Source organism: Aspergillus multicolor (genome assembly GCF_047715735.1).
Source record: "Aspergillus multicolor strain CBS 133.54 unplaced genomic scaffold BDW74scaffold_25, whole genome shotgun sequence".
NCBI classification, from domain to species: Eukaryota; Fungi; Ascomycota; class Eurotiomycetes; order Eurotiales; family Aspergillaceae; genus Aspergillus; species Aspergillus multicolor.
The window spans coordinates 179050-202421 of record NW_027395976.1 but is presented as its reverse complement, the minus strand read 5'-3'; the positions used below and the strand labels follow the sequence as shown (position 1 = coordinate 202421).

Here is a 23372-nt window from a genome sequence, read left to right as displayed (position 1 = left end):
CAAGCACTAATGCTCCTCTAACTTTAAAAAGATCTAGGCGCGCCCCACTAACTTGCTTAGGTTACGGAGTACATGGTTATAAAAGAACGGGATGTCGCGCTTCTAAATATGTTTAAATTATTTTATTTAATTAAGAATTAATAAAGTTGTTCTAATCGAAAGTTTGTAGAGCAGTATAGTTGTTGGGAAAACCACCGGCCGCCCGGGATGCACCGGCCGCCCGGGAATTACGTTAGACCTGGAGGGCAGTTATTGACTCATCATCAATGCTGCAGGCAGGGCTGGATGCGCCTTCCGACACTTCCGGCACCATCGATCTGGTCCCATTCTTTGCACCCACTCATGCCACCCCTGCTACTGCTAGAACGGCAGGTCAGATGGCTCATCCGTATATCTCGGCCCGTGCGGTTCGAGATGAAAGGCGAAGAAAAAAAAAATATGGAAAAAAGTCGCTCACTAAGCCGGCCTGTCATATAAATCGGCCCTACCCCGACTGCCACCTGCTCCGGATGGTGTTTCCGCCGCGTGAATGCTAGTCTCACTTACCTTATCATACCCTTAGCTAGCTAGCTTCTTGTCTTCCAGTGGCATCCTTCCGCTCCTTCCACGACTCGACTCCGATCAGCCATGACCACCCTCGCATCGCATCGGTCCGGACGCAGCTCCGAAAGCTCAGTCGACGTCGTCGCCGACGAGAAAGAAAAGCTGGCCTCCGTACAGCTGTCGCAAGCGAACTTCGACGCCCTCCCGGACCTGCGCAACTCCGCCTCCCCGAAGCGATGGCGGACCTTCTGGAAATCCTTCCGCTACCTGCAGCACCTGTCGCCCAAACAGGTTGACGACTTCATGGCCTCATACGTTATCTATAACCTGGACTGGTCGGATGAAAAGCAGATGGTTGACGTTTTGGGCGAGGACTACCAAAGCAAAGTCGGCGACTGCCTGCAGGCGTACTATGGCGTGCTCAACCACCTTTGCGCCCTCGGCGACGTCGAGAAGATGTACATCCCGCCGTTTATGAGCGCTAAGGCGACGGTCCGCGAGAACCAGCTGCTGTATGAGGAGTCGATTGCGCAGGACATCGGGCTGAAGAAGGGCGATAAGGTGTTGGATTTGGGATGCGGGCGTGGACGGGTCGCGGCGCATATGGCGCAGTTCTCGGGGGCGCAGGTGACGGGGCTCAATATCGATCCGAACCAGGTGGCGCAGGCGAAGACTTTCAATGCGCAGATGGGCTTTGGGTCGAATTCGTTTGTTGTGCAGGATTTCAACAGTCTTCCTCTTCCCTTTGCCGATAACAGCTTCGATGCGTTCTACCAGATCCAGGCGCTGAGTCTGTGCAAGGATCTGCCTTCGCTCTTCCGCGAGATTCATCGCGTTCTCAAGCCTGGCGCGAGAATTTCTCTCCTCGACTGGGTCAGTCTGCCCGACTACGATCCCTCGAATGCCGAGCATGCCGAGCTCATGCGCCGGGTTAAGCCGCTTATTGGCGCCGTCGGCACACCGACCCCGGAGAGTCTGGAGGCTGCGCTGACGGAGGCCGGCTTCACGGTGCTGCGATCGGATAACGCGAGCGTGGGTGACTTGCAGGCGCCGTTGATCGACAAGGTTGACTTGTACTTCCGGTCGATGCGCCAGGTCATCCTCGGTCTGGTCAAGACGCATGTGCTTCCGCGACACTTCAAGACCTTGATCAACCGACTATGTCTTGATGGGCAGGCCTTTGTCAAGATGGACAAGATGCGCCTTGTGACGACGAGCTACCGCATAATCGCGCAGAAGCAGTAGCCTACGGCATCGATTCAGCTAATCTCCGTTCATCTCGCACGCATCTCACCTTCTCTTCGGCGTTTGGAAAATGTTTATTCTTCTGCATATCGATCGCTGCACAAACTTACTTATTGTTCACTATTGGAGTTGGATCATTGTTTTGGATGTTTATTGTTCAGGATACCCGGTTGGAGTGGGCTGTCCAATTCTGTTCATAGAGCCTTATAGACTAATTAATTGGTGTTTCAGCAAACAGTGGAAAGGACAAGAAAAGATCGAGACCATGGAAAAGCAAAGCATCGCTTATCTTGCTAGGAGAAGCTAACAACCTGGCCACGAGGCACAGTTCAGACATTCTCCACTGTGCCTGCGTCCGCAGTGCCCACAGCCATCCATTCACCCACGTTGCCCCCGACCCCCGCCCTAACCCCGTCACCTTGGTCTCGACGCAGCATCAAGTGCAACTTGCAATCACGGAATCATGTCCTGCCTGACTCTTTCGCTTCTTTCATCCCATGTTCTCGATGGCATGGCATGGTCTGTTTAGCTGCTGCTACTAGCTCTTCATGCACGGTCAGCTGTTGAGCTTACCGGTGCTTACCTCCAAGAGATGAGGCTACTTAGGCACCCAATGCTACCCCCAAGCTTTCTATCTGTCACTCCAGCCTTTGTCACTTCCATTGACATGTCAGTCTCCTTGCCGATCAAGCAGTGATCCGCCGATCGCCGCTTTCGAGTCTTCGACGGACTTCCAGAACCCATTCACCTGCCTCTTCAGACCATCGCACCTTCCCTTTCGTTTCTTGACGGGGCATCGCATCATGAGCCCCTTCTCTTTCTCTCGATTTAATTCCCACGACCACTCGACAGCGCAAGACTGGCACTTCCCCGTCGTAACTGCAGGCAGACGAACAAGCACCGCGACAACCGTCTCCTCAACGCCATCGACAGCAACGTCAACCCGCTCCTCTGTCTCCGCGTCACTGAGCTTCGTCTCTGAACCGGCTTTCTCACCCTCCCTTCCGTCCTCTACGTATCCGTCGCCCGCAGCTTCGATCGCCCCTTCAGCTTCGGCAGGGGCATCGCCCGCTTCCCGACCGCGCGATCGCGAGGGATCGCTTAATGATGAAGTCGCGAGGTTACCTCTTAATCCGGCGGTTACTGTGTACGGCACCTACCTACCTACCTTCCAAGGCCAAGCTCAGTCCAGGTAGGCTAACTTCGACCGGATTGGTATAGATCGTTCGTCCGCAGCGCCCGCCTCTTCAAACTCCGCTACACATATATCACGATCCGCAAAGATTTCACGGGCGCCCTGAAGTGCCTTGAGCTGGGTGGCGCCGTCGGGCAGCAGACGGCGTTCTTGCATAGTTGTGCGACACCCCCTTCTCTCCTCGCCTTACCGGCAACAAAGAAACCTACCACAGTGCTAACCCAGGCCACCAGTCAACACAACTCGCCTCCCGGTCCCACACCTCGAACATCCCAAAACATCATCGGAACCGCTATCCTCCGCGTCACTACGGGTGTCGTTTCTCGACGAACAGACGGTTCAAACGGGCGCGACGGTCTTCGCGACGCAGCTTTCGTATACGTTTGAGGATTGGACGGATTGCGTACAGTTTCAGGAACTCATACTCGCGTCGAAGATTGTCTTTATTGCGGGGATTGCGGAGGCGAAGTCTAAGGGGCGCGGGGAGGAGTGTATATCGCAGAATTTGCGGATATTGAGGCAGGATCGCACGGGGAAGTTGGTTATGCTTTTCTTTGCGAATTCGCAGCGCAAGGAGAGGAAGAGATATGTTTCTATACCAGGTGTGTACGCTTCCCACTTGACTGGAGATCACAGTGGGTTGCTGACTGGGCAATAGTAAACTGCATCGACAGCGTCACGCCAGGGAAAAACTCGCGGCGGCCGGTGGTCCTACAGTTACAGCCGAATTTTGATTATTTGGCGCAGATGAAGATGTTGAGTATTTTGTTTTTGGATGCGGACGGTATGCTCCTTGCCCGCTCATCTCGGTATGCTGATTAAAGCGTGCGAGGCTTACTGACTGCATTTAGACCAGAAAGCATTCTGCGAATTCCTCGCAGCCAATAATCGGTGATTGATTTTCAGTCTCATTACTTCTCGCGTTTCCAACCTCCGTTTCATTTGTTTAGATTAGCATTGAGATACCAGGGCGTTCAGGCGTGGGTTTCTATCCGGCTAAGTAGCCCGTTCGGGTTCAGGGCCGACCATACTATTTCATTTTCTTGCTATATACATATTTAATTCCGACCTAATGATAATGGCATGCTGGATCATGGCACCAAGGGTTTCTTCCGACGAGAATTCAGGGTAATCGTACAAGTTACCGGGTACACCTTCAGCTCCATCATCTGTGCGACATCGCGATATCGCAAGGAAGCACGTGGGTCGATACAGCCCCCAAAGTCAATCGTGCTTCTCAGCGCCCGGGTAAAGGCCGGGCTCTTATTCGCAATGACAGTGAACTCGATGACAATCTCCTGCCGTACAACGCCACTCAACTGCTGGGAAGGCAAGGTAACAATAATTAGCACCCCACGACAATTAGCATTATCTGACGCCATGCAGTCCCAATCTAATTCTTCCCATCCAATGACAGACGTTGGTGGACAGAACTGACACACACGAGGTTGAATCTATCTGGCGTCTCTCAGGGCTTGCCTGGGGCACGTGGGGCGAGAATTGGTTCCTGGGGCTTGGAGCCCAGCGATCTCCACTGCCGGGACCGGGAGCTAACTTAGACTTGGGGCCAATCAGGCTTATCGGAGGGCACCGGGCTTTCATTGCACTGCGCATCGTTGCACTCCTCTCTCCTCCTCTTTGATTGCTTGGGCCGTCGGAGCGAGGGGCGGATTCAGTCATGTCCGATGTACCCCCACTGTTCTCTGCTCTCTGAATTCATCTCAAATTGGCTTTGCCCCGCTGCATCGGCTCATGGGCTGCGGGCATAAGGTCCCGCCACGCAACGCAGGGCAGCACGAGCACGAGCACGAGCACGAGGTCGCGCTATGACTCGGCAAGTCTAAGAACAGCTATATCTGCGGCGCACCATGGTTCCAGCTCGAGCTTGAGGCTGGCTAAGCGTGGGCTCAGCGCCGTGGGCTGACTTGGTCTCGGCAGGGCAGGGCAGGGCAGTTGACATCCGGTCCCTCTTCCAGAAATCTTCTCGAATCTTTGTTCTTGTCTTGTCCTGTCTTCTCTTTCTTTGTCTTCTGCATACTGTGCTACACCTTGTCGTTCCGTTCTTGGCTTGCTATACCTTACCCCGCCGTGGCATGCGTCGATGACGGGCTGATGCTTCGCCTGACAAGCCTTCTTGTCGTTCCTTCTCTTAATTACCAAGGCTTTGCTTAAGATCAGATCCTGTACCTGAAATTGAAACTGAGCTCTTTGGGGAGTTTGGTCGGGTCGATATTCGCGATGAGTAAATTCCGCACGAGGCTGTATAAGACCGATCGCGCACGGGATTTCGAGCATGAGCAGGTAAGCCCTGCCACCTTCAACCAGTTTCATAACAAAAAGAGGATTAGGGTATTGATGAGGTGCCGTGAGTTAGGACCGCCACGTCCGCACCCGCCAGATCTATGAGACCATCGACCGCCAGTCCTTCCAATGGGTCGTTGTCCTCGTCGCAGGCGTCGGCTTCTTCCTGGACGGATACACCGTACTTTCAACCCCTGGTCTTTCTTTATTCCCTCAACCTAACAGAAATAGTTATTCGCCTCCAACATCGCCCTCCCAATGATCTCTTACGTCTACTGGCACGACGACACCTCCTCCTTCCGCCTAACCTGCATCAACATCGCCACGCTGGCCGGTACGCTCTTCGGCCAAGTCCTCTTCGGATACCTCGCCGACCGCAACGGGCGGAAGAAGATGTATGGTGTTGAGCTGGCGCTGCTGATTACATCGACGCTGGGGGTTGCGATGTCGAGTGATGGCGCGCATGGGAGTATGAGTGTTTTTGCGTGGTTGGTTTGGTGGCGCGTTATTGTGGGGATTGGGGTTGGCGCGGATTATCCGTTAAGTGCGGTTATTACGTCTGAGTAAATCTCTCTCTACCTATGTTTGCTATGTGGTTGGACAGTTGGAAGGCGAAGAGGCTAATGTGAGATTGGCAGGTTCGCGCCAACCCGACACCGCGCACGCATGATTGCATCCGTCTTCTTCATGCAGCCGCTTGGTCAGATTGCCGGAAACCTTGTCAGTCTGATCGTTGTCATCGTGAGCAAGAAGCAGGGGTACGACGATATCACGCGGACCGTCGATATAATGTGGCGGTGGGTCGTGGGCATCGGCGTCGTGCCGGGCGTGATAGCGACGTTCTTTCGATTCCTCATCCCTGAGAGCCCGCGGTTCCTACTTGAGATCGAAGATGATCCCGTGCAGGCTGAGTTCGACGCGACGAATCTGTTTAGTGATCCGGCGCCTGTGTCGGGTATGGGCTCGCCGGAGGTGGAGATGGGGTATGTTCAGTCGGCTTCAGTTGCGACGCCCGGTCCAGGAGGATTCAATATGAGCTCGCCGCCAAACTCGAGTATGAACAATAACCCATTCAACGACATCAACCTCATTGCGCCATGGAACGAAACCGTTCTCCCCGCGCCCGCCATTCCCGCAACAGCAGGCACAGGCACGACCATCGCAGCACCCGAGTCAGGAACCCTAACCATCTGCTCCATGTCCGTTGACGACTACGCGCACTCTTACACGGAGCACACACCCAGCCAATACGTGGGCGATAACGGCTCCTCCTTCCTGCAACCCGCAACGCTCAACTCCCACTGGCGGCTGACAAAAGCCGACATCACGCAGTACTTCTGGCACGAGGGAAACTGGCGCACGCTCCTCGCAACATCCCTTTCCTGGCTATTACTCGACTTCGGCTTCTACGGCATCGGATTAAGCTCTCCCCAATTCCTCGCCAAAACCTGGGATAGCCTTAACATCTCCGGCCCCTCTCCACCCTGGATGACAGACGATACAGGGAAGACCGATATATACGACATGTTCCGCGACACATCAACACACTGCCTGATAATCCTAAACATCGGCTCCTTCGTCGGCGGCGTGCTAATGCTACTAACAATCCACAAACTCGACCGCGTCGCACTGCAGAAATACGGCTTCCTCGCACTAGCCGCGCACTTCATCGCGCTCGGGAGCATGTTCATAACCGTGCACAAGGAAGGCCCCGTCGCCGTGACGCTGTACGTCCTCGGCCAGATTCTCTTTAATTTCGGACCCAATACAACGACGTATATGATCCCCGCTGAAATCTTTCCGACAAGGTACAGGGCTACATGCCACGGGATCTCGGCGGGTGCAGGGAAGCTGGGGAGTATTCTTGTGCAGTTGCTCTCGGCGTATTATAAATTTGGTTCTGGGCCTGGCGAGGAGCAGACGGTGCGTCATGGGTATATGCTCATTGTTTTCAGTGCGTGTATGGTCATTGGGGCTGGTGTCACGCATTTCTGGATTCCGCCGACGCAGCGGCGGGAGTCTGGAAAGGGGAGGCTTTGGGGTGGGAAGGCGGAGACCCTTGAGACGCTGGGGTTTGGGAGGAGGGGGTGGAAGAGTCGGTTTGCGGGGGTGCGGAGGTGATGTTATGGTCTTTTTCGTCTGGGTTGGGTTTGTGTATGTTGTTTTGTTTGAATGATACCCCGTTCTGCCACTTGATTTTATTGAATTCAGGTTGCTTAGGATGCGATATACGTATGGTATAGATTGAGTACATAGTCCGCGCCAGGCTCGAGCCAAGTATTACGAAACTCCACGCATCGAGGATATTGTTCATGTAAAGGCCCCGACACGGTGCTCCGTAGCGATCTACTGCGGGCATCGGTAGGAAAAAATCAAAAAGCAAAAAGAAGATGCGATGCATCATCCGTGAATCGAACACGGGCCTCATCGATGGCAACGATGAATTCTACCACTAGACCAATGATGCTTCTTGTTGAGAAAGTTTATTTAAATTCGTTGTATGTGTCTATTTTGATACTCTTCTGTCATCGCCGGATTCTGGTGCTTGATCCATGGTAATAAAGATCTTGTTGAAGTTAGGCTTTGAGATCGGTGGGCACAGAAAGTAAATCGGTTGGCTTGAGGCTGAGCGGTGGGTTTGGTTGTGCAAGTCCGTCGGCCCGTCGCTACCTAGTGCCCTGAATATATTTCTGCTCACCTCGCTTATTTTCAAGGATTCCCTGATTAAGGCGAGGACCTGTGAATTCCCGTCTGGGGCTGGCTTCACCGTTTCAGGGACAGCCGCTCCATATACCGTATTATCATCACTTCCCCAAAATTCCTTCAGATATATAGAAACCTTTCGAACGAATGTGGGCGGTCACAGCGGTAAAAAGTGATTCTCGAGGTAAAAAGGTCCTGCTGAACACTCCACCTCTGCTGGGAAAATCAGTACCCGAGAGACGGAAAAGGCTCAGAGGAGATCCACTTGGCGGAGGATCAAGGCCACGCTCCACGTCTACGAGCGAAGATGGAAATGGAGAACGATTGGGATGGTGTCTATCAGTTAGTTGTATGACCTCGCTAAGGCGCAGACGATTGCCAACAGATATGAACGGACCCCATCCAAAACGCGCATTCCTACAATGGCTTACTCCACAGGGCCACTATCAATAAATGCATTAACGCTGGGATTAACAAAGGTAGTTTCAGTTTCCTAATGAGTTATAAAGGACTTCGTAGTGACCCGGACTCTTGTAACGTCTCTGGCACAACTGCTCTAGGCTGTTAAGAGTGATGAGGGAGATACCAAGCACGATCGGAAACAGCTGAAAGTATACGCCAGTGCTCGGTTAGCCAGTCCCTTCCGAAAGTTCCAAGATCTGGCTTCAACGGTGCTGCGTGCGACAACCCATAGTAAGGGGAAGCAAAGCAATCATTTCACGTCTCGGATCTTCGCTTGGCCAGCGCGAGTTGCGCGGCCGAGTGAGGCAAGGCGAATGCTTATCCTATAATTATCGTGTTCCGAGTCTGGGGGAACGATCGGTTTTAGAGGGCGGCACACGAAGTCATCGTTAATCGGTCGGATCCGTCAGAGGTAGAGCAGGTGGTGAGAAAGGAGGCGAGAAAGGCAATACTATATAATAATGGTCTGCGGGAACCCAGTGCCCTGGCCATAGGGATCACACCAATAAAATCATTATACACTTCCGGGTAGAATTGCAATGAATAACAAATAACAAGGTCTACTTGAAACTTCCCAAATATCACACGTATCATAAATCTGAACTGAGTCAGGGCGCTTGGAGCAGTCGATAAACTCATCCGACTCAATCCAGCTCAAACGTCCATACTGGCTTGAACCATGTATCATGACGTAGTGGAATATCAGACCGTCGGAAAAGTCATTTGATTCGTAGCTGCGTTTCACATGACTGCAACTACCGGACGACGTGAACGGTCGTGGAGTGCTGGCCCAGAATGGAAAGAAAGATCATGAACTAACCGTTTCCTAACCCTTGAATATTCTGTTAGGGCCATTGTCGGTTGAGCCCTTCCAAGGTCCGCTTATGCTCGGCGTGGATGTTGGAGTGAGTTGAGACCCTGGGCCATATCGTCTATCAAATTCTGAAGAGGATTCGCTCGAGAGCGTATCGGCAGCAGTTGCGGTTGTAATATTGGATGAGGAAAAGTCATCACTTGTGGTGCGGTGAATGTTTATGGTAGTAAAATCTCTGGATAACTGCTGAAGGGAGGTGTCATTAAGGTGGCCTCCAACCTGTCTTGACCTCCACCCAAGTCCGCGGTTTTTACCGTGGATAACCTGCCCGTCAGTTGAAACCATGAACTGGATAGCATCACCGGTAGCATAGTTGTCCACAGTTGTAATGGCTTCTTTAAAATGGATGTCTGCTTTGGAGCAGATATCAATGCATTGCCGAGTCGTTTTCCATTCATCTCGCAGCCGGGCGAGATCAGTCAATTCTTCTTGTGACGCCGATGCGGATGCCGATGCGGATTTACTCAATAATCGATCGATTAGACTATGCATATGCGTTTCCAACTTTGCGGATGTATGCTTAAGGCTCTCTTTGCATTCCTGCAAACCCGTACTAGTGAGCCTTTCGGATAACGCTTCCGGGTTAGATGAGCGAGGAGAGCCATTGCTCGCGGGCGAAATTTGAATCTGACTGATATGCTCGGACAACTGAGCACATATCTGAAGACATTTCTCCGTGCTCAACCGCTCTTCTTTTATTTGCTCAACTTCCAGTGAGGCTTTATCAGATCCTGGCATAGTTTTGCTCAAAATAAGCTCTAACTTCTCGTCGATAACCTCAAGATGAGTCTCAAGATCGGTTTTGGCAGTCTCGATAAGAATCTCGTAATTTTCAAGGGTTTCCGCGGTAATGGTAGATTTTTGACTGACTAATTAGTTAAGAGGAAGAAAGCATCAAGGCTTATATTAGTGACTTACAGATTTGCATCCGTAAGAGCGATATTAATGGTCAGCTTATACGCTGCTAGGACTCTTCTGAAACCATCAATGTCATCACCCATGTACTTCAACTTTGCCCAGTCGCGAAAGCTTGTTCGAGTGGCGTTAGACCGACTAGCACATTTCATGATTTCTTGCTCAAATTCTTTGCATGCATTGCCGCACCGTAATAATGGAAGATTGAGCGCAGAAAGGTCCGTATCACTAGTGGACTGGACGTTATCAACAAGCGGTCCCAAAACCCCACTTAAGGCTTCAAGCTCCTCCAAAAGCTCACGCACGCGTGTTGGATGTGAGCGAAAGCTTTTAACCATGTCATACAGACTAAGGCTTGATTGGAAAGCGAAAGTGGCGAGAGCTAGTAGCCCAGAAGCAAGGCTTATGGGATCTGCCATTCTTACAGGGCCCTGAAAAGGGGAGAGAGAGAAGCACACAACTGGCAAGATGCTGGTCTCAGGAATGAGCTGTCTTATGAATCGCTGAACGGGCCGGCTTACTAATGATGGTGGGCATCAGTTAACTAACTAATCAGATTGTTTATCACAGCTCCCACTCTTGTGACAGGCTTGGTATCCAATCATTGGGCGTACGGAAGCGCTGTGTCGGAAGTGCAGCAAACATGGCAAAATTTGGCCAATGATGTTGCTTATAATCAACGGGTGGTAAAGGAACCCATTATAGCGGTTGAAGGTAATAACTGAAACTGTGGCTGTCAGGAGTGTTAGGGAAAGGATACGGTGGGGGTTTGGGTTTCTGAAGTAAGTTTAATCCTAAGTCTATCACAGTACGTACTGATAGCATAGGTGATTAGTCTTTCAGACCGAATGTGAATGTAAAACCTAAGGTCAGTGACGTCATGAGCCCCGTGACAATAGATACAAATATATAAGCTTCCGTGCTTGGGGCAGTAGTGAGCTAGTCAGTGCACTGTGTTTGATTCGCATTTTTGTCACGACCTTAGCCTGTACGTCAGAATAGGTGGAAGTAGAGGACTTAAAACAGGGCAGAGCTTATAGACCATGGTCGACGGCTCAGAGCCTGTAGCTTCATATCTCTCCTTCCCCATCAGCGGCTGGTTTGACCGTCTCGTTCTGATGTTGATCACATGTCGGTTAATATAGACTCTTTCCTACATTCAGTTCTGATACAGGTTACCTAGTGGTAGAGTGGCCGAAGGCGAAACGACCTGAATTAAAGGAGGTATCTCCATACCTACGGTCACTGTACAGATCATTATAGCTTACTGGGGCTTAATGACCTCGATTAGGCATTTCTAATCCTTCATATATGCAAGTCAGAATCCTCGGTTCTTTACCCTTCTCGGTAAACACTTGATCTGGAAACAGAACGCTTGACAATGCGGTACCAATGCGCAAATTGTCTCCTCAATGAGAAAAAGTATGATGGCTGAGAGAGTTCGGCCCCTAGGCAGGATATGCCCCGATATAAAACTATGTGTACTGACAGCTGGTTTGAGCACACTGTCTATAAGTTAGTCGCTGAGCCCACCAACGTCAGGCTCAGGATTCCTCTCTCACAGCATGTTGACCATTCGAATGTTAGTGTTGGGCAAAGCCTTATGGCTCGTGATCCAAAACTAAACCTTTGAGCATTGGCCTCTCGTAACCTGGCTAGCAGCCGTCAATTCTCCATAACAGATGAAAGATTAATAGGCCACAGCGGCCTAATTGGAATGCACAACCGTTATCTGGACGTACCTTGACCATTCTGGGTGAAGGACGAAGACTATACCTGAGAGATTGAGATGGTGCACTTTGATGCAAATGCACATGAGCTTCATCGGTTAAGGCAAGATCGTATAGGAGAGGAAAAGTGCCCATACAGTGAAATCAAGGCCAATCAACAAAATGAATTAACTATGTCTAGATCACGCACCCAAACTTTTCGCCCTGGCGAATATCGGAAGGAATTTCTTTGCACCATTACCAAATATTTCAAGGCCTTGCCATGCAGTTATTTCATGATCCAACGAATCGCAAAGATTAAGGAGTTGTTTCACCGCTGAGATGTATGGCTAGAAGTGCAGCCTAAACGGCATCAATAGCTGTCACTTTCTGCGCTGATTTCACAGGTTCTCACATTCTAGCTGTAGAATCATGAAAAAACAATTGGAATATTGATGTATATGAATATTCATGATACCAAGTAAAGTTTATCTTTAGCTGAAACCTTTTAAGACCTCAAATGCGAAGTAACTCGCTCGAATACCAGAGAGCAGAATTGGGCAGCAGGACATGAAGTCGGACTGTCACTCCACTAGCTGTACTGATATTCATGCACTTTCTACTGCATTGTCATCCCTAGTGAGGCGCATACCTCGCGGTTAAAGCAAGACGGCAAGGCAAGATATAATACCTTACCCCATAACGGTTGCCGCCGGTGGAAGCCATAAACTGCCCCCGAGCCTAAGATCTGAAAGCCCGGGCATGCTATCTGCTTCCCAAATCCCACCCAAGGTAGGCGTCTCTACCCCAACAGCGACGGAAATGGAATCTCCGAGGCCAGATCGTCTCTGCAAGGTATGCACCATATCACCTGCCTAAGCCTATTCAGGCATTTCGTGGCTCAGGCTGGCGGGGCGTGGGAGTCTAGACACTCCCTAGCAGATTTATGGCTCTCTAGATTGATGCGTGGGTTACTCCATACTCTGCGTCTATGACCTGTGATTAGTATTCACGATTATACAATCATGCTCGCGTGCCCCTCTGGCTGAAACTCAATTGCAGAAGGAACTGGGGGAAGAAGCGGGGTAGTGAACTATAAATATCCCCCTCCCCCTCATTTTCCACACAACACTCTTCTTCCCGTCTTCTTGATCATCTATTCAGCGAGCGAGTATTTAAAGAAGGACAAAAAAGATGTCCGCATCTAAGATCGAGGCAGGCTCGGTTAATACCCCCGTTGGAACGTTTCCCAAATCTTGCACCACACCGAAGGAAGCCATCGACGCGCTCGCCATCGCTAACTCTACCATCTCTAAACTCAACGATGCTCTCTCATCTTCCAACAGCGAAAGCATAGCATCTATTTTCCTGCAAGAAGGCAGCTTCTGGCGCGACCACCTCTGCCTATCATGGGACTTCCGAACCGCAAAGGGGCGACAGGGCATCTCATCCCTCCTCGCCGAAATACCGAGTGAGAAACTATCGCAAGTGAAGATCTCGCTCGACACCACAAGCCCGTTCCGCTCGCCCCAAGTCACCGCAATCGACGCATACGGCGAAGTCCTCGGCATCCAGTTATTCATCACGCTCAAAACCTCCCTCGGATCCGGTCGCGGCGTGGTCCGTCTCGCCGAGACAGAAGAAGGGAAATGGTCAATCTACACCCTCTACACCGTGCTGCAGGAACTCACCGGAAATGAAGAGCGCCTTAACACTCGCCGCCCCTTTGGCGCAGTGCACGGCGAGCTTACCGGACGCTCAAACTGGCAAGACCGACGCAACGACTCACTCAACCTTGCCAACGACAAGCAACCGACTGTGCTTATCGTCGGCGCAGGTCAATCGGGACTCTCAATTGCGGCGCGCCTTAAGATGCTCGGGGTTGACTGTTTGGTCATCGACAAGGAGACCCGCATCGGCGATAACTGGCGCAGACGGTACCACCAGCTCGTGCTCCATGATCCCGTCTGGTTCGACCATATGCCATATGTGTCCTTCCCAGAGACGTGGCCGGTCTTTACGCCGAAGGATAAACTCGCGGAGTTCTTTGAGGCGTATGTGAAGATTCTGGAGTTGGATGTTTGGACTTCTACCAATATTGAGGGGGTGAAATGGAGTGATGCTGATCAGCAGTGGACGGTCGAGGTTGTTAGAGGTGTTGATGGGGGAAGTGAGAAGAGAGTTCTCCGACCCAGGCATGTTATTCAGGCGACGGGACACTCGGGGGAGAAGAACTTGCCGAGATTCAAAGGATTTGAGAGTTTCAAAGGGAGTAAGATCTGCCATAGTTCTGAGTTTGATGGGGCGACGGAACTTGATGGTCAAGATGGAGGGAAGAAGAGGAAAGCGGTCGTTGTTGGATCGTGTAATTCTGCTCATGATATTGCGCAGGATTACTATGAGAAGGGATACGAGGTGACGATGGTCCAGCGCTCTTCAACCTGCGTGATTTCCTCGTCGGCAATCGTCAACATCGGACTCAAGGGGCTGTACGAGGAGAATGGGCCCCCGATCAATGACGCCGATCTCTTTCTCTACAGTCTCCCTGCGGAACAGTTCAAGGCGCAGCAGATCAAGATTACGGCGTTGCAGAATCAGCATGACAAGGAGTTGCTGGACGGTCTTGCGAAAGCAGGGTTTAAAGTCGATATGGGCCCTGACAATGCAGGTCTCCTGATGAAATACTGGCAACGCGGTGGTGGATACACGATCGAAGTTGGCGCTGGAAAGTTGATTACAGAGGGGAAGATCAAGGTAAAGCAAGGACAAGAGATCGCCGAAGTCCTTCCAAATGGACTTAAGTTCAGCGATGGCTCCGAGCTAGAAGCGGACGAGATCATCTTTGCAACGGGGTACAAGAACATGCACACGCAGACGAGACGGATCTTTGGCGACGAGGTCGCGGACCGTGTGAACAGTGTCTGGGGCTTGGATGCCGAGGGCGAAATGCGCACAATCTGGCAGAAGACGGGCCACCCAGGCTTCTGGTTCATGGGCGGGAATCTGGCGCTGGGTCGGTATTACTCGCTGTTGCTGGCGCTGCAGATTGTAGGCGCAGAGAAGGGATTGAATAAACTATGACGACATAGAGGATCGTAGATTGAGCGGTGATAGTGATGATTCAAAATGGGTATACGCTAAATGAGAAATCTATCCAACATCATGTCCCTAAAATAATCTGATACGAGATCAGTTAGTTAACCCACCCCTCCCCCCTAGCAACCCACACCCCCATCGCTAAGATCAACGTGTACAGCCCCGCGCCCTGCCCTCCAGTTTGGCCCCCAGACCCCGCATACTCAGCCCCGTCACCGTCGATCAGCGCCCGGATCCCCGGCTCATCTCGCCACGGCTCCAAGCCCCCAACATGGACCCCGCGCTTCGACAGCTGCGCCAGCCAAGGCCTCTTGGCTGGCAATGACGTCGTGTCCGAGACACTCAGCACAAACCGGTCGCCTTCGTCTGCGGACGCTTTCTCCGCGGCGAATGGACCCGATCGTGAAGGCGGGCGTTTCTCCCACTCGAAGGCAATACTATTCCCCTCGCTGGCGAACCGGTAGTGTCCCGAGCCATGCGACGTCGCAGTCCAGGTCTGGTTCGTGAGTGGGAAGAAGAGTTCCGCGGCGGCGTTTGCGTTCGCAGTTGACGATCTGGGCGATGTGTGGATGACAGCGACGACGTCGTCTTCATCGCTCGTGTTGTCGTTCTTCCGTGGTCGGATCTTTGCTTTGCATTCGCCGTGGCCCTGTCTCTCATCGCCCGAACTATCCCCGCTAGACCTTGATTTCCTCCGAGTACTAGCCCCCGCTGTAGAAGTCGACCCTCCAGATCCAGACCGCGGCTTCGTAACGCTTAACCCGTTCTCATACCCGTTCTTTTGCCCTTGTTGATTTTGTCGCTTGAGATGCGTATACATCTCGCTCATGGTAAGGTACAGATCGCGCCCGTGGATCTTGCGACTCCCGTGTCCATTTTCATTCGTTATTGTTTTCCCGAATGTAGACGGCTGGTAGAGTTCGAGGATTGGAATTGCGCGCGATCGCGACGATTGTTGGATTTGGAGGAGGAGGCGGGAGGAGAGGCGCAGGCGGGGCGATTTGGCAGGCCCTTGCTTGGAGGATTTGGGGGGTGGGTGGGCGAGGGCGAAGAGTTGGGGTTTTGAGGATGCACTGGTAGTCAAGTTAGTATGTTTTGAGCGATGAAATTGAGGAGGATGGAGGGGAGGGAGACAGGCAGATGTTTAGTGTGGGGAAGGGGAGCGGAGGGAGATCATGAATGTCGTACCTGGAGCCCGCGGCGGGAGAGTCCTTCGATCTACTCATCTTGATGGTCTTGATATCGATCTCAATCGTGCAATAGAAATATGTCGTTAACAGCAAGCAGACTTGAAAGGAGGGATAAGCGACTTATATCCCTCTGTCGACGTCAAATGCAACAAATCCAGCCCTGGGCGCAGCACAGCCAAGCTGGGGCAAACAAATGACTGACTTGATGGACTTGATGTGACGACACTAAATCAGCCTTACGGGCGAGCCAACGACGGTGTAATCTAACGGGGCCGTTCGAGTATTTATAGTCATCTACTAGCTGTCGATGAATTGAATATGGAAGCCTAATAAAGGAATTAGACTAGATGGATCCTCCATCGACTCCATCGCGGATCTCAGCTGCAAACTCCGCCTCCATCCCCGAATCGCCGACTGACCGAATAATCCTGAGCTGTGCATGTCAGACGAACATCACAGACAAAGCCGGTAAGCACCTCGTAGCCCATGCCACTAAGGATGCCAAGCGCCCTGTAACGGGGCCGTTCGTATTCGTGTAAGATGCGAGGGCGTCTGATTGGGTGCGCAGTAAGATGAGCTTGTTCCTTTTTCTTTTTTAAGACTGTCAAACTCCGGATCACAGTTGCTTGAAATCGGGCCAAGGCCAAGGCCAAGGTCGAGTTCGTGCTCGTGTTCGAGTTTCTTGCTGTTTGGGGAATCTGTAACAGTAGTACGGAGTGAACGTTTGCTGGTGCCTGGGCTGTTCGCTGGCAGTGGGACTGGGACGGTCGGATACGAGTACGATGAGTGTGCCTGGAACGTGACAGGAGAGTTTGCCAGAGTTTGCTGTTTGAAATTTGTCGGACTGAGGCTGAAACTGTGGATTACCGGGGTCGGTCCAAAAATATCAATGGATAGCGATACGCGGATTCACCGATTCACCCGGTTCCGATAGTACACTCAAATCTTGGGACATAAACGGGCTTAGGGAGCAGATTTGTAGTGCTAAGGAACCGGAGTCGGAGTCGGACTCGGACAGATCTAAAGGCCGTACCGTAAGGCCGCGTAATAAGCGGGAACACGTGGTATAGTTATGCAGCTTCCTCGTTTCACGTGGTTTGGTTTCGAAGTCGGAGTTTGCTATGCCCCGGTGTACAAGTGGGATAGACAGTCAAGCTCGGACGAAAGATGCCAACGACTCCGTAACTGCAGGGCTGAAAACGGCCCAAGGAACGGAGGTAAGGAAGCTGAAGTGTTCCGCTCGGACCACACAAGCAGCGAAATGGGGCCGCGAATATGCATAAACTGCATAAAATCCACCTCGAGACGGAGACGCCGAAGATGCATCAACGCTACAGTCTTCTGCCAAGTTCTATGAAAAGCAGGAAGCGATTCTCGAAATATGCACCAGAGACAAGGCATTGTTATTCTTCAAGCAATTATCGAGCCATACAAGGCTTTTGCGCTGACACTTGGCGGCCGTTCCATTGATGATGAACCGTGGCTATGCTGCGGCTGCAGTGGGCCTAGCCAGGGACAAGGCGCAGGGCGCAAGCATATAGGGCTGGGTAAGCTTCCAAGCTCTTTCAGTGTCTGATTTTTTTGCTCTATGCAAAGTGAAGCTGTTGGATGATCGCTTCTTGGCCGCTGGAGGATCCTCAAAGCACACTGATCTTGTATCATATGCCATGGTACTGATACCTATACTTAACCCTAACAACAGTCAACAATAGCCTTGAAGGCAGCCAAGTGCGGCATATGATGAACGCTGCAGATCTTGACATCATGAACTCACTCCTTGTGGGCATCAAGGCTGTGTCAACACCATTTCACCCCCTCGATCAAATTCTTAATCCCCTCCTCCCTCCCCGTCCGTTCCCAAGCCTCGGCCGCCGCCTCAAAGGGCACAACACTGCTAATCAGCGGAGTGACAGCCACCTTACCCTCAGCCAACAGGTCAAGTGCAGTCTCATAGTCACGCGGTTCATACCGGAACGCCGTCTTCAGCACCGTCTCCTTCTAGCACATACCCAGCAGTGGCAGCGCCTGCATCGGCTTCCCTAGCCCAATCTGCACGAAAACTCCACCAGCGGCGCAGGTATACAATCTAGCCTGGGCCGATGCTTCAACGCCAGTGCACTCGAGGCAGCATCTACCCCGTCTAAAAACCCAATATCCCGTTTAAGCGCCGCCGAGACTCTCGCTCGGCGCTTGCACCATCAATATAGTTGATTACGCTGTTATGAACCTGTGTATAGCCCCATTATCATCCCTGCACACTCCAAGCCCGCTGGTTTTTCTGTTGAAAGAAAGCTGAACAGCAAGGAGGCGGTCAGAAGGGTACATTTAAATAACGTCTCCCCGCACTGATGGACTTGGAGATTCTGTTTACATACAATGCACTAATTGAAATGGAAATGGAGGGTTGAAAACCACTGTGCTCCAACGAAGAAGTAAAGAGCGCGTGACAGCCTGGTTCAGTGCATCTCCAACCCCGAAGAGATATCGCCAAACGATGCTCGAAGAATATCAAGCAGATAGTTCCTGTTCTTACTCCAGTGCCCAACGCCGCCAACTGGGAAAATCCGACTCGCGTTTCGGGCGTACGTCGAGGGAAGCTCAAATAAAGGTCGCCGCGGCATCGACTCCGGGTTCTCGAGACGCGGCACCGCATACGAAGCGTTCTTTCTCCTCAACTGCTGAACAACCCGGATAATCGTCGTTGCGGCAACATCAGCACCGAGTGTTCAGGATGCACCGGCGTAGCCGATAATGAAGGCAAAATCCGGTATATCCTGCACCATCGTGCCCCTCCAGATAAACTTCTTCGACGGATCGATAGCGCCGCCATCAACGGATAGCTTGATCGCACCGGCAAACCTCACCTTCAGCCCCGTTGCCGTCACAATGATATCCGGATGCAAGACCCCACCTGACTCCAGCCGGATTTCATCGCGCGTGATCTCTTGAATCACACCAGTGTTTACACTAGCCTTTCCTGACCGGATCGCAGCGTAAAAATCCCCGTCAGGACAGGCGCAGAGGCGCTGGTCCCATGGGTTATAGCGTGGGTTGAAATGCGGATCCCACTTGACATTGGATGGGAGCTGCTTTGTGACGATCCTCTTAAAGGCCCATCTCGCGGCGTTAGAGAAAAGCCGGCAGAGGAGAAACTGGAGGTAGCCGAATACCGCAAAGCGCAGTCTGTTGATGGTGGCGGCGAGACTGGACGGAAAGAGGGCTCTCAGGACCCGCAATATCCGGTCTTGCATGGGCAATGGGAGAATATAGGTTGGACTTCGTTGCAGCATGGTAACGTGCTTGGCTCTGTCGGCCACGGAGGGAAGAAGCGTCACGGCCGTTGCACCGCTGCCGATGATCAACATTTCTATGCTGTCGTAGGTCAGATTGGACGGCCAGAATTGCAGGTGGACAACCGTCCCATCAAATAATTCCAGTCCGAGTATATATGCATCCAAGGGCTCATCGTAGTCGTAATAACCCGTGGCCAAAACCATGAACCGACATTGGACTACCTCGCGGCGCCCGCAGGCGTCGGCTACCGCAACATCGAGATTCCAGAGACAATGCTGGCTGTCCCAGTCTGCAGACTCAACTCGGCGATTGAAAACGATGTGTTTGTCGATCCTGTGCATTCGAGACGACTCCTTGAGATACTCTAGAATATCGCCACCCGGTGCTAGAGGCGCCTCAGTCTCGCGGACCCAGGGATTCCACCCGAACCTGAACGTGTGGATGTCGGAATCGGACCGCACCCCCGGGTATCGGAATAAGTCCCAGGTGCCACCTAGATTGCTCCGAGCTTCTAGAATGGCGTATGAGAGGCCCGGGGGGCCGTTGGTCTGGAGATAGTACGCGACGTTGATGCCCGAGATCCCGGCGCCGATTATCACAACGTCTACATTCAGGGGGTTTGAAGCGGGACTTGTCTGTGAAAAGTGGTTCATCATGGGAAATGGATGGTAGCCGCACTAGTATACCAGCGAAAGACGGGATATGTTAGGCGATTCTGGGGAAACGCGGTGGCTTGGGGGTATTACCGGCTGGACTTATTCATACTCCGTACCGGGAACCGTGAACAAGATCTTTAGACAACTGTTTCAATGTTCGCTCGTATGAGTATTCAGAAGACTTTTTGGTTAGTCCAGTGCCACGGAAAATGCTCTGTTTATTATAATCTTGGAATACAGCTCGAGGAGCAGTGAGTCGATTGCACGATATCGACTGTTTTCTCTATTCACAGATGACACGGTAGCGAGCAGAGCAGGCACAGAACTACTCCGGCTACATCTACTTATCAGGGGAATCTCACGCCGGAAAAGCAATATATCTTGTGCCAATACCTGCTTCTCTGCAGCAAACTTGACCTTGTTCAGTATCTTCTCGCTCTCGGCACTCATTTGACTCCCACAACGCTCCATGGCATCAGATACAAGCTCTGAGAAAGATGAGACATTGGATCTCACGAGGGCTCGATCGACGCGCCAATGACTCTCATCAACCAAGCTGATGTAGAGACCCTCACGAGAATTGCCATCCAGCGCTCACGGCGTCAATCGACTCCAGGAACCACCGATTCCCTCGCTACCATTGCCGCCAATGATCCCTCGCTCGATCTGCAATCCGGCCAGTTCAACCTGAAGCAATGGCTCAGGGCCGCCATCAGTGATCTTAGCCGAGATGGACAACAGGGCCACCGGTCGGATGTTATCTACGGCGTGCCAATATTGGGCTTAGGCCGGGGAGGAACTTCAACAAGCCCTAATCCGTATCTGAAGAACCACGCCTTGTACTTCGTACCATAGTTTGCCTGTCGCTTGAGCTATGCATATGGTCTTTGACTCTCTTGGAGCAATATTGAACCGAGTATGTCATGGTACTGGGCATAGATAAGATTCCCTGTACTAACCATAGCAGTACCACCTCAGCTTTGGTACCGTAGCCATCCATGGATGCGTCCCACTCCTCCCATATACCCACCTCCTACCAAGCCCCTCGAACCCTTTTAATTCCCCACTAAACCGGAACCAACCGCCAAAAAGCCGCTTCCCCATCCCCAAGAACCGCCGAAAGCCCTCCCCCCTCGGCAACAGTCCTAACATTCCCAAACCACACATCCCTCGCCGTATACCCCCTCCCCTTTAATCCCAGCTCCTGCAGCGAAATCGACATATTGACCACTCCAGAATCCGTAGTAACATACCCCCCATGCCCCAAGTTCTCCCCCAGATTCGTCAGCAGCACATACGCCTCGCCCGACCCGCTAGGCCCCGACAGCCACGCCTGCAGCTGGCGCGCCTCGTTCCCGCCGGAGCCTGGGTTGCGCGGCTGCATGGGATACCCGTTGCAGAATTTGGCTGCGGCGATGGAGGAACTTGAAATTAGGAGGCGGCGGCCTAGATCGTCGATGTTCGTCATGTCAGAACCGAGGAGGAGGTTTGAGGAGGACCCGATCCAGAAGCTCATGAGCATGATGCGCTGCGCGTCTGTCACGCCGGTGACGCTGGCTGGGTTGGCGACGAAGAGGTTATCGAGATTCGGCCGGGTGATCATGCGCCTCCCTGCGCCTTTCGCGAGGATTTGGTTGACGTATTGCCTATAGTTCTCGATCGTTTGCTGGATGCGCCAGAAGCCGACGAAGACGGAGGCGCCGTAGCTGTTTATGTCGACGGCCACCCGGATACTGTCGGCGCTTTCTTCCCAGATCGAGAGGTACGGCTCGGCGCGGCACAGGTTTGCAGAGAGATCGAGCCGGATCTGGCGCCCGCTGTTGGCGATTGCGTTGTGGTAGGCGGTTGCCGAGGCGCTTGTGTCGGCTGGGTAGCCTGCGTTTCCGATTATCGAGCCTGGGGTGATGTAGTCGAGCTTGATCATGTCGACGCCCCAGGATGCCCAGAGGGCTAGGAGGGAGTCGTGGTATAGCTGGGTGTCTGGGTTTGTGTAGTCGAAGTAGCAGTTCCCGTTTATATCCTCGTCGCCGCTGAAAGTGGAGCCGACGGTGATGTTTGTGCCGTGGATGAACTTGTTTGCGGCCTCGCAGGGGGTACCGGGTTGGCTGTAGAGGCCTAGCTTGAGGCCTAGGCTGTGAAGATAATCCGAGAGTTTGGGGATGTTGAATAGGGTGCTGTTGTAGACGAGACGGCCGTGGTTGTCTGTCATAGAGCTGTACCAGCCACCGTCGACGCTGCAGAGATCCCAGCCTGCGGCTAGGATGTCGGGGTCAGCAAGGACGGTGCATTGCTCTATGATGAACTCCTGGTTGACAAGGGGGTATATTGACATGGGGTAGCTTGGTGTGGTCCTGGGGGATGCTTGGACTCCCCAGGAGTTCCAGCCCTTGGCCGCGTTCAGAAACCCATTGGGCGTCTCGCCATTCTTGATAATCGTCAGGGAGTCACCGGTGGTGCTTGGGGCAAGTGGATAACAATCGCTGGCACCCTTGGCAAGGCCAGCAAATAGAGAAAGCAAAGAAGCACGCGGCAGCATGGCGACGAGTTCCAAGGCTCAGATGAGTTGTAAGACTGGTTCTTTCTCTATTCAAAACAGCAACTCGAACACTATTGAGGTTGGAGATACAGCTACCTATCTATATATACTTGACCTTCAAAGTAGTCTACTAAGTGAGGAGAGCCAAGAGCGCCCCCTTCGGAGCATTGAAGACGGAAATCAGCCTGCACCGGAGCTTCCAATGTTTAACCTTGCCCCATCTGTATTTCCCCGACCCCCGAATTTACCATACACACTTACCCCGGATTCCGACGGAAATAGCACGAGAGACACCCTCGAACGAGAATTTAGTGGCGGGATTCTTGCACTGCCACTGGTCTATCGCCGCTTGATTTACCCTACGTAGACCAGCTGGTTCTAGCTCTCAAATTGGGCCTGCTTGCTGTCAACCTCAACCGAACCTTTAACGCATTTGACGCGGCTTGGTCGGAGCTCTAGCTACCTTGTTCAACAAGGAGAGGGGCGGACTAGGTATGGTAGGTAGGAGTGGTACATATGATATGCTGGTACTGTTTGACTTTGAATAGTATGGTACTTAGCCCCAAAACAATAGTAATAACTCAATCTAGTATCTTCACGCCACGCTCGGGGCGGACGCTACGTACGTAATCCAAATTGGCCAAGTCTTGAAC

General features: G+C 52.2%; 8 protein-coding genes and 1 non-coding gene across 9 annotated transcripts; 4 read left to right on the top strand and 5 right to left on the bottom strand.

The window, feature by feature from the left end:
- Positions 1–344: 344 nt before the first annotated feature.
- On the top strand, positions 345–2025 carry BDW74DRAFT_158766 (class I SAM-dependent methyltransferase). Its single transcript, XM_073725363.1, has one exon. The coding sequence runs from the start codon at positions 628–630 to the stop codon at positions 1786–1788; it is 1161 nt and encodes a 386-aa protein (XP_073580920.1). The 5' UTR covers positions 345–627; the 3' UTR covers positions 1789–2025.
- Positions 2026–2591: 566 nt separating this feature from the next.
- BDW74DRAFT_181041 (uncharacterized protein) lies at positions 2592–3878 on the top strand (the record flags this gene model as incomplete). The annotated part of the gene is made up of 5 exons (XM_073729900.1): positions 2592–2935; positions 3010–3143; positions 3217–3585; positions 3642–3767; positions 3835–3878. 5 exons carry the CDS (start codon positions 2592–2594, stop codon positions 3876–3878), a joined length of 1017 nt encoding a protein of 338 aa, XP_073580919.1.
- A 1043-nt stretch (positions 3879–4921) lies between these two features.
- On the top strand, positions 4922–7405 carry BDW74DRAFT_186953 (uncharacterized protein; the record flags this gene model as incomplete). Its single annotated transcript, XM_073731357.1, has 4 exons — positions 4922–5284; positions 5358–5465; positions 5516–5847; positions 5923–7405. Exons 1-4 carry the CDS (start codon positions 5222–5224, stop codon positions 7403–7405), a joined length of 1986 nt encoding a protein of 661 aa, XP_073580918.1. The 5' UTR covers positions 4922–5221.
- A 275-nt stretch (positions 7406–7680) lies between these two features.
- BDW74DRAFT_t163 lies at positions 7681–7751 on the bottom strand. Its single transcript has one exon. It is a non-coding gene; the product is annotated as a tRNA-Gly (tRNA).
- A 1524-nt stretch (positions 7752–9275) lies between these two features.
- Positions 9276–10657, bottom strand: BDW74DRAFT_169677 (uncharacterized protein; the record flags this gene model as incomplete). Its single annotated transcript, XM_073727034.1, has 2 exons — positions 9276–10188; positions 10242–10657. 2 exons carry the CDS (start codon positions 10655–10657, stop codon positions 9276–9278), a joined length of 1329 nt encoding a protein of 442 aa, XP_073580917.1.
- A 2326-nt stretch (positions 10658–12983) lies between these two features.
- BDW74DRAFT_158754 (flavin-containing monooxygenase) lies at positions 12984–15106 on the top strand. Its single transcript, XM_073725362.1, has one exon. The coding sequence runs from the start codon at positions 13142–13144 to the stop codon at positions 15026–15028; it is 1887 nt and encodes a 628-aa protein (XP_073580916.1). The 5' UTR covers positions 12984–13141; the 3' UTR covers positions 15029–15106.
- A 34-nt stretch (positions 15107–15140) lies between these two features.
- On the bottom strand, positions 15141–16269 carry BDW74DRAFT_169675 (uncharacterized protein; the record flags this gene model as incomplete). Its single annotated transcript, XM_073727033.1, has 2 exons — positions 15141–16116; positions 16232–16269. The coding sequence occupies 2 exons, from the start codon at positions 16267–16269 to the stop codon at positions 15141–15143; spliced, it is 1014 nt and encodes a 337-aa protein (XP_073580915.1).
- Positions 16270–18689: 2420 nt separating this feature from the next.
- On the bottom strand, positions 18690–20180 carry BDW74DRAFT_169674 (flavin-containing monooxygenase; the record flags this gene model as incomplete). Its single annotated transcript, XM_073727032.1, has 2 exons — positions 18690–18911; positions 19014–20180. The coding sequence occupies 2 exons, from the start codon at positions 20178–20180 to the stop codon at positions 18690–18692; spliced, it is 1389 nt and encodes a 462-aa protein (XP_073580914.1).
- Positions 20181–21249: 1069 nt separating this feature from the next.
- Positions 21250–22746, bottom strand: BDW74DRAFT_186949 (glycoside hydrolase family 27 protein; the record flags this gene model as incomplete). Its single annotated transcript, XM_073731356.1, has 1 exon — positions 21250–22746. Exon 1 carries the CDS (start codon positions 22717–22719, stop codon positions 21250–21252), a length of 1470 nt encoding a protein of 489 aa, XP_073580913.1. The 5' UTR covers positions 22720–22746.
- Between the last annotated feature and the right edge of the window lie 626 nt (positions 22747–23372).